Source organism: Artibeus jamaicensis, unplaced genomic scaffold, assembly GCF_021234435.1.
Source record: "Artibeus jamaicensis isolate MK-2021 breed Jamaican fruit bat unplaced genomic scaffold, CSHL_Jam_final contig_1998, whole genome shotgun sequence".
NCBI lineage: Eukaryota > Metazoa > Chordata > Mammalia > Chiroptera > Phyllostomidae > Artibeus > Artibeus jamaicensis.
The window spans coordinates 17,908,834-17,919,359 of NW_026521407.1; the positions used below are offsets into that span (position 1 = coordinate 17,908,834).

The 10,526-nt window shown below is 39.0% G+C and overlaps 1 protein-coding gene across 1 annotated transcript in view; it reads left to right on the forward strand.

Moving 5' to 3' along the window:
* GNA13 (G protein subunit alpha 13) overlaps positions 1–6,019 on the forward strand; it is a 31,910-nt gene extending 25,891 nt beyond the window's left edge. Inside the window, exon 4 of the mRNA XM_037127962.2 lies at positions 382–6,019. Within this exon, the coding sequence (XP_036983857.1) occupies positions 382–954 (573 nt within the window). The 3' untranslated portion in view covers positions 955–6,019. The remainder of the gene's footprint in view (positions 1–381) is intronic.
* Positions 6,020–10,526: the final 4,507 nt, after the last annotated feature.

Here is a 10,526-nt window from a genome sequence, read left to right on the forward strand (position 1 = left end):
CTGGGAAGTGATTCTCATGAACTGACATTTCAGGTCAGCAGGTGGGTATGTGAATAGTGAGGCCACTTGGGCTGAAGCTGAGAGTGGTAGGCCAGAGTATGAGGACAGCTGGTAGGTAAGGCCTCAGCTTGAATAGTACTGCCGGAGGGAAAAAACAGTGCTCATTTGTAGTGAATTTTGAGCCAGTCTTTGTACACTAACATTTTAATATTTTTTGGCATTTTATAATGGAAATAATAATAGTATTGGTGCTTTAATGTTATCGGGAGGTGTCGTTTTAAAAAGTAATTTTGCATATCCATTCACTAGACCCTTTAGTAGTACATTAAAAATTTTAATTACTTCTGGATTACTCAGTGCAGAACATTTTTTCTCTTTCAGGATTACATTCCATCACAGCAAGATATTCTGCTTGCCAGAAGGCCCACCAAAGGCATTCATGAGTACGACTTTGAAATTAAAAATGTTCCTTTTAAAATGGTTGATGTAGGTGGTCAAAGATCAGAAAGAAAACGTTGGTTTGAATGCTTCGACAGTGTAACATCAATACTTTTCCTTGTTTCCTCAAGTGAATTTGACCAGGTGCTTATGGAAGACCGACTGACCAATCGCCTTACAGAATCTCTGAACATTTTTGAAACAATCGTCAATAACCGGGTTTTCAGCAATGTCTCCATAATTCTCTTCTTGAACAAGACAGATTTGCTTGAGGAGAAAGTGCAAATTGTAAGCATCAAAGACTATTTCTTAGAGTTTGAAGGGGATCCCCACTGCTTAAGAGACGTCCAAAAATTCCTGGTGGAGTGTTTCCGTAACAAACGCCGGGACCAGCAGCAGAAGCCCTTGTACCACCACTTCACCACTGCTATCAACACGGAAAACATCCGCCTGGTTTTCCGTGACGTGAAGGATACTATTCTGCATGACAACCTCAAGCAGCTTATGCTACAGTGATGTACAAAAGACTTGCTGTTTTAATAGCTTTGTGTCTTTTTGATTGTTTTCTGTTTGTTTTGTTTTTTTTAAATAGTTTACAACAAGAATTAGAAAAATTTTGATTCTCTGTTTAAGTTCTTGGAACTCTTAGTCCTCCTTCTGCGGACTTGGGTTTGTGGCTGAAAGCTGCTGAATAAAACATCGCTAGTATCTGCTGAAGTTCAGGCTTTGATCTGTTTCGCTGTGGCTTCCATTGGAGCGAAGTTGTAATTTCCTGCCAAACCTCAAATGAGGTATATTTCAGGCTTTAAATTCTTCTACTTTCAAACTGAATTCTGTAGTGCCAAGTAGAGAAGGTGTCCTTAAATATTTGTAGGTATGAGGCTAAGAATATTCAGTTCTGAAACAAGTAAGACACCTTCTGCCTGCCCAACACAAAGCACCGACACCTGTGCCTGGCTTTATGACAGTCTGTTTTGAAGTAGCTGTTGGAAAAAAATTTGATCTGAGTAATGATATTCTATAGATTTACACAGATTTAGGCTTCATGTATCTTTAATTACTTATGTGCACAACATTTTTTTTTTTTTTTTTCAGTTTCTGTGGTTCTAGTGTTTTAAAGTTTACATGGAGATTTCTGGTGTGATGCTAATGAAAGTTCACAAATGGTACGGGGGAGCAAAAGGCAAGCAAGTGCCATGTATAGTATGTTGATCAAAGTTATGAGTGGAATATAATTTATCCTTTTCATATTTAAATATCATAATAAAAGTGCCGGATGTGTGAAACATTGTGGCCATAGCAGTAACTAAAAATTGCAAACAACTTAACAGAACTTTCCATAAAACACCCTTCCCAGAATGTTACGTGTTTTACTCTTAGACTTGTAAACCCTGTCTCAGATGATTTGTGGCCCTAGCTGTAGGAAATCATTGTTGTACCGTCACAAACATCTTTCTTTTGCTCTCCTATTTCCATCAACTCAGACAAGTGGCATTTATGAGATTTTTTTGTTCATTTGTGGCAATGGCAGTATTTTCATGTCAAACTATTCAAAACGGTATTATTTCAGATTCCTTTTCATCCTTGTTTATTACTAAAAACACAGTATACGCATGTTTATATCATTGTTTAAGAAATCCCAGCTTTATTGAGATACAGCTTGAATGTTAAGGATACTCACACCGAAATATAATTGCATCTGACCTCCCTCCACTTGTCAAATGAAAACGTACCCGAGGTAGCTTTGTGATTACAGCACACTCACGGCAAACTCTTCACAGTGGCTGGTTTGCGGGACTGAAAATGCTGGCTTGCAGGTTATGTGCAGTGTTAGAACTGGGTGAGAGAAACAGATGTACAAGGCTGAGGCGGTTTGGAAAGTCTGGCAGCTTTTCTCTTTTTCCTGAAAATTGTGATTAAGACTGTGATAGCCATCACTTTACTGTATAGCTCACCAGGTTCTCAGGTATTTTCTTGGCTAGAAAGTTCTTGAAAGATGGGTCAACATTATTGGGCACCCACGCTTTCTAAGACAGTGGCTCTTGGTCTGTCTTGCTGTCTAGTATGAGACTACGGCTTTTCAGTGAGCTAACCAGGGATTGCTCTTAACATGCCTGATTTTGCATTTGGAGTTTCATCCTTCATCAAGATGTCCGTAGTCACCTCCAGTGTTTCATGCTTTGGAGTACACAACCTCCAGAGCTGTCTCCCACGTGATAGTGCGGATGTTCATAGTATAGTTCATGCATGTTTAAATAGTTTTTCATCTAGTGCTTCTTGCCAAAAGAATACTTTGTTTAAACTCACAGAATTAGAATCATTTCAGTGCTAGCGAATATCTGAATGTGTGCACAGTAGCATTTGGGCTTTTTGGTAGAAAGTCTCAGTGCATTTAGCAAGTAGTTTTATGGAACAGCCAAACCATTAATTCCACGGAGACTGAGGTAAGTTCCCCGTGTAAAGAGGAAACTGAGTCTATTTGTGCTATATTTATGTTTAGTGATGTGAACCATAAATACTGCCTGACAAAGCAGAAATCACATTTCCCCGTGTTGACTAACACCAAGAAATGTTGAAACACTTAATAGATATGGTATTACTTTGGGCATTTGTGATTTTCTTTCCTGATGGTTGTGGTGTCTCTGCCAACATCCTCATATAGTAAAGTCTAGAATATACTTTGAGGCAGTAATTATTTTTAATGGCAGGCTTGATTAGATATAGAACTGTGAAGTTCAATCTGAATGCATTAGTCCACACTTTATATACTGCATTTTTAAACCATTTGATGGAGTCGTTATGTCTGTATCCTGAAAACCAAATCCTTTTGAAAGACCACTCTATGAAGGGGCAGGTGAAATTTAGTGAACAAAACGGAGAGGGCGCTCATAGTTTTTGCTATGCTCATTTTCTCCCGATCTCTAACAAAGTAATTGAAATGGCAAGTTCTTTCACCTGTTACATTTTCTGACTTTGTGATTATAATTTTGAATGAGATGTGCCTAATTCTCTTACATTCTGTTCTTAAATCTCAATGTCTTCTTGTTTAATTTGTAAGAAATGTCACAAGTGTCTTTGTTGACCTTGAAATTTATAATACACAGAGTTGCCTTACAAATCAAAGACCACCGCTAATTTGGGCCTTGATTTTATACAGGGAAAAGGCTGCATTAGCTGTTTTCTGAAGGTCCAACGAATTCAAGGTGTGCCTCTGCCACTTAAATATTATTTTTAATAACCTGAATTGTTGTCTGCCAAATAGTGTATTGATTTCACATCTTCATTTCAATCTTTTTTCTTAAAGATTTTATTTATTTTCAGAGGGGGAAAGGAAGGAGAGGGAGAGGGAGAGAAATATCAATGTGTGGTTGCTTCTCACGCACCCCACTGGGGACCTGGCCTGCAACCCAGGCATGTGCCCTGACTGGGAATTGAACCAGTGACTCTTTCTTTGGCAGGCTCGTGCTCAACCCACTGAGCTACACCAGCCAGGGCCTTCATTTCAATCTTATTATCTAGAAGGGGCACTTTATGGCTAGAGAGCAACCGCAACCCAAGAAGGCAACGTGGGGTGAAAAAAAGGTCATTTGTTTTTGTTCTGTCGTTGGCACGTACTGATATTTTACAAAGTGGGGAGCCTCTGGTACATCACTCAAGTGAGGTTGTTCCAGCAAATCTTTGTTCAGTTGGTGGCAGTGGTTGGTTTAGAGAAGGAAATAAGATGACCTTAATGCCAGAAATGAGTAGAAGTACTGATTCAGATTTGACCGAAATCATATGCCCTTTAATTTTTGTTAAAAGGAAGGAGTAAATCTCAACTGCAAATGTATACCCAAACACTTGTATTTATGCTTTTGATAAATGTCTTTTCAGCATTAGTGCACATACCCAATTATGCCTTATTTATATGAAGAAAAATCACCAAGTTATATTGTGAAACTCAAATCACTGTTTGAGAAGCCCTCAAATTGGTGCTTTCATTATATAATGACACATTTAGCCAAAACCCCAAACCAAGCCATTTGAAACAAGATTCTCTCCATTGCAATTTGTAGCAATGCTATTTCTGTTTATGTAATGAGAAGACTAAATATCAGTGTTAACTCAATTTGTTGTGTGACTCCATGGAATCGTGCCTGTAAAGTTCAGCCAAGTATTTGTAACAAACTCCCTAATAAATCTAGAGAAAGTCACTCTGTTATCTCTTAATGTCTTTCACTTTTACTTGAATCAGGACAGAAATGTTGCAAGTGTCTTCTTAGGCTGGAGATCTGACAGTGCTGGGTCCCTTTCCCTCTCCCGGCACATCAGCAGGTTAAGTTCCATCGGTCATAGGTGGTGTGCTCGTGTCGAGCTGCTTGACTAACAATACTGATTTTTTTTAATGTAGCACACAGGTTGGCTTTTTCTTCAGTAAACATAGGAAGGGAGGGATCGTATGTGACTGGGTATGTCTTTGTCTCCACGTTCCAAATAAAGGAAAAGATATAGTATATACCCGTTATTTTATGGTACAAGGCTAGGGCTTGATAAGTTTATACTAGAAATTGAATTGTAAGTCTACACCCCAAAATTTAAAACAAGTTGGACTTCATGGTTTTTCAGCAAGTTGATAACAGCCTTAGAAGGCTGGTGAGTGATTATTAACATCTTACAGTGTTCGTACTGCTAGCATTCTCATGTCTGTACTTGAATGTATAGTTAGCATGTAAATACATATGTTCATTCTTGTATCATCCAGGTCTAACCATTGGATTTCAAATGCCAGAGCTTATATGGACCAAAAAGCGCTAATGGTGGGGAGTAATTTCTGGGCTGATAGAGATTTTGCAACCTATCCAAATCTGTCAGTGATGAACATTTCCAGCTGTATTGAAGTATTCTAGGACTCACTATGCATACATTTTCAGTCAGTGCATGTCGTCAGAGAAACGTGCTACTTCCTTGGTATCTGATTTGGGTTTGTATTTAGAAAGCTCATTATATTTCTTGGTGTAGTAAGGGATGCGCTTGTCCTCAAGTATGCCTGTTTGATGGTACCAGGGGGGGAAAGCAGGGGGCGGGGGCGGGTAGAGCCGATTTTTGGGGAAACATGATGCAACAAAGCATATGCCTTTTTTTTTTTTTTTTTTTTTTTTTACCTCTTACTTGAAAGCAAAAGCGCAAAATGTTTTCACTGGCTTTCTGACCTAGACCGTGGGGAGAGCTCATTTACCACAAGAAGCCTTATCAAAAAGTATATTTTCTAACAACCTCATAGATACTGTACCTAACAAAACATGCTTTGTATTAGCTCTGTATAAAAGTATTTGTGGTTTAGGATTTTTTATACGTATATCTTTTTATAACTTTCCAGGAACTAAGCACATTATCTGATATTGTAAATTATTTTCTGTTGGCTTTACTTCAGGATTGGCAATAAATTATTTCTAAAGGAAGTGGAAAGAACAGTTTGGTTTTATGAGTTGCTAGTTCATTAAGGCTTTTTACTTTTGTACATATTTTGCAAAATTTTTGCCTCTTGCTATTATATTTGCTTTGTAAAGATTACTGACATTTAATAAACATTTTTAAAACTTCAGCACTATGATGTTATTTAAACTGTTTGCTAAATGTAACATGTGAAGCAGATGCTTAGTTTAAAATTTGAAAGCAAAAGTTTCATCTAGTGACTTAAAGCATGGAAGTCTCTAGTTTGGCGGATCTCCTAACAAAACTTTGCCTTAATATTTCCCTACAAACTTTTCCTTACAACAGTTGGGCTTGCGGACTTCATCCACGGAAGTGCATAGATTTTGAATATGTTTCGATGTGGAAATGGGGAAAAAAGAAACACTCTTTTTCTCTGCTCCTCTTAAAATTACTAAAATTGTATTATGGTGGTTCTGGATTCCTAGTTTGTCCACCCGCAGGAGTAGTGCTGTTCATGTCTATTGTGCTTGAAATGGTGTTTTAAAAACACCACTTACCACTCTTTATGTTCCAAGAAATTTGATTTTATATGACTTGAAGAAAAATTGCAAAAGGTACCAGAACTCCTCCCCTATTCTCCACTCCATTTGTAGTCGTTTCCCCAATTAACATCTCACATTCATATGGTACGTTGGTCATACTTCGTGAACCAACACTGATACCGTAATATTAACTAAAGCCCATCCTTTATTCAGATTTGTCTAGTTTTTCCTTAATGTCCCTCTTTGTTCCAGAACCCGTCCAGGGTAGCGTACTTCATTTAGCTGTCCTGTCTCCGAGCTCCTCTTGGCTATTACAGCTTCTCAGAATTTCCTCGTTTTGATGACCTTGGCAGTTTTGAGGAAGAGGAGTACTGATCAGGTACAGGCATATCTTTGCTGCACTTCACAGATGGCAGGCAAGACCCTCCACCAGCAAGAAGATGACACTCTTCGCTGTGGTGGTCTGGAACTGAACCCACAATACCCCTGAGGTTTGCCTGTATTTTTTAGATTATTTGTCTATTGGGATCTGTTTTGTTTTCCCTTTCTCATGACTAGACTGGGTTATGTGTTTGGGGACCACAGAGGTAAAGTACTATTCTCTTCAAATCCTATCAGGCACATACTCATCTTTTCCCTTTATAACTTCAGCTGAATTAGAATGTGTTAAATAAATTTTGGCATGTTTAGGATACCTTTTCTCAACTGGCATTTACTGAAAGCTGAACATGTACTTTTCTTCCCCCAAACAGAATGAAGGGCTTCCCCCCCCCCCCCCCCCCCGCAATGAGTTGCAAAGCAGGTGTGTTAAATGTTCAATGGCAAGGCCTGTACTCCAGACTGGCTGGCTTCTTGTCTTCCTGGCAAATAAAATTTCCTTTCCAAGGCCTCACCATTAACATTAAGTTTCACTGGTGGTCCCAAGAAAAACTGAGATGGGTAAGTTTGGACTTAGAAATATCTACAAATCTACAAATACCTGCAAATCTGCAGATTGGAACCAGGTTATTTAAGGCTTGCTTCTAGAGATTTAAGATCTTTTAAGTAGACTCGAAACTCTTGAGTATTTGAATTCCCAAAACAAACCAAGAAGTCTTATGTTAATGTTGGAACAAAAATATTCATCATTGTCAAAGGAATGACTAGAACCCAAACTATTGTCTAGTAAAGTGTTCATTTGGCACAATCACATCATGAACACGGATGAATTAACATCTCTCAGAATTACCTATTCCACTGCCCCCAAGCAGGTTGTTGGAAGAGAAAAGAGACTTTGGTCACAAGAATGCAGGAAGCTCAAAGAGTTTATCAGTTAAACTGGAGTTTTGTGTTGATGACGGGAAGTTCGGCATGTCCTCCTAGGGCAGTGTTTTAAAATACATACCGTGTATTTCCCTCAAATTAGCAGGGTACCCGGAATAGAGAACAGTTGGAGCGAGGCGAGTGTCACAACACCACAACTATATTGCACAGGCGTCCCCTTTTTCAAGTATGTCAAGACAAAAGGCTCAAACAAGTGTTCCATACAAACTAACAATTCCAGGCATCCATGTGTTTCACTAGCTGTGTTGGCCGCAAGAACACTGAGGGGAGTCGTATCCACAGTGAGTATTTATACTCAGTGGAGGAACGTGTTGATTTTTCTTTTCTCCATAAAGGTGTGAGATAGAAAACACAAGGAACGAAGTGCTTTTAAAAGTTGATCATCATTGTAACACTGCAGCTTTAGACTTAGGCTTGCTGTCAAGTGTTGAAGAGAGGGAACAAGTTTATGAGATGAAACTAAAGGCCAAACACTGCTGGCCTTGGGAGAGAAGTATGGGGTTTTTTTCTTTAAAAAATTCCTATTATTCTATGTGAAAAATTCCAGTTCTTATAAATTTTGTGGGATTTATTAAGCTAGCTGGTTTCATTGAAACTTTACTTTGAAAAAAAATCAGCACCCATGGTTCACCAGCTTTGAATAAATGAATGAAACCTTAAAAATAAATGAAATTATATTTAAAGCTAATACTGTACAGGCAGTCCTGGCATGTACGTGGCAGGTTCCAATTTGGAGAAAATTGCTATAAGCCATAAAAGATACAGAATGAGGACTGGATGCCCAACCTTACAGAATTAATGGGTATCCTCAGCTTAAGACACATTTAATGTACAGCATATTCCTTTCTAATGTGCCCATAACAGTGACTTTCAAACTCTGCACAACATTTTTTTTTACATTAGCAAAGCTATTTTATTTATTTATTTATTTATTTATTTATTTATTTATTTATTTTGGGGGGCTTTTGTCATCTTTTTATTTGACAATCTAGAGGAAAAGAGGTCAGTGCTCCTGACTAAATAGTCAGGTATGGCACATGTTTAAAAATGTTTGCGGCACACCTGTTGAAAATCACTGGTCTACAAAATAAACCCCAAACCCTTTCCTGTTGTCAAGGCCTTGACAATAGGAAAGGGTTTAATTTGGGTTTAATTTGTATAATCTGGAGCCACTCTACATTTGCTATCTCATAGCAGGACTCTTTCCCTTTGTTGGCCCCCAAGGCCTATCTTCTTGCCTTTGCTCACACCATTTCTCCTTCCTCTCTTCTTGCCTAAGCTTTGCCCAACCCTTAAGATTCAGCAGCTCAAGTCCATCTATGGCCCTGGCTTTCCAAACTCTCAGATTTTCTCCCCACTCTAAGCCCCGTAAGGGTACTTGATTTTCTGTACCAGTCACTTGGCCCTTCCTGTATGCTGCCTTGGGTTTCTTTTTTTTTTTTTTTTTTTTTTTATTGATTATGCCATTACAGTTGTTCTATTCCCCCCCTTCATTCCCCTCCACCCTGCACCCCCACCCCCACCATTCCCCCCCTTTAGTTTATGACCATGTGTCTCAAGTTCTTTAGATTCTATATTTCCCATACTATTCTTGCCCCCCTTATCTATTTTCTACCTACCATCTATGCTACTTATTTTCTGTACCTTCTCCCCCCTTCTCCTCCTCCCACTCCCCTGTTGCTAACCCTCCATGAGATCTTCATTTCTATGTTTCTGCTCCTGACCTAGCTGTTCTTTTAGTTTGCTTTTGTTTTAGGTGTGGTTCTTAATAACTGTGAGTTTGCTGTCCTTTCACTCTTCGTATTTTTTATCTTCTTTTTCTTAGATAAGTCCCTTTAACATTTCATATAATAAGGGCTTGGTGATAATGAACTCCTTAAATTTGATCTTATTTGAGAAGCACTTTATCTGTCCTTCCATTCTAAATGAAAGTTTTGCTGGATAGAGCAATCTTGGTTGTCGGTCTTTGGATTTCATGACTTGGAATACCTCTTTCCAGCCCCTTCTTGCCTGTAAGGTCTCTTTTGAGAAATCAGCTGACAGTCTGATGGGAACTCCTTTGTAGGTGACTGTATTGTTATCTCTTGCTGCTTCTAGGATTCTCTCCTTCGTTTTAATCTTGGCTAATATAATTATGATGTGCCTTGGTGTGTTTCTTCTTGGGTCCAACTTCTTTGGGACTCTCTGAGCTTCCTGGATTTCCTGGAAGTCTATTTCCTTTGCCAGATTGGGGAAGTTCTCCTTTATTATTTGTTCAAATAAGTTTTCCACTTGTGGCTGTTCCTCTTCCCCTTCTGGTACCCCTATAATTCGGATGTTGGAACATTTAAAGATGTCCTGGAGGTTCCTAAGTCTCTCCTCATTTTTTTGAATTCTTGTTTCTTCATCCTTTTCTGTTGGTCATTTTTTTCCTCCTTCTGATCCACTCCTTTGATTTGAGTCCCAGTTTCCTTTCCATTACTATTGGTTTCCTGTGTATTTCCATGCATTTCAATTAGTTTAGCCTTCATATGTTCCTCGAATTTGTGACTAAAATCAACCAATTCTGTGAGCATCCTGATGACCAGTGTTTTGAACTGTGCATCTGAAAGTTTTGCTATTTCTTTGTTGCTTAGAGTTATGAGCTCTGGGGCTTTGAGATCTTGAGCCATATTTGGTCTGTTTGTGCCTGTTAAGTATGAAGAGCGGAGCCTTAAATATTCACCAGGGCGGGGCCGCCCAGGTCGTGAGTTGTGACGCTGTATTTGGGGGCGGGATCAGAGCAGGGAAATGGTGGCCCCCTCTGCTGCTTACCTCCACAGGGGCCTGCTC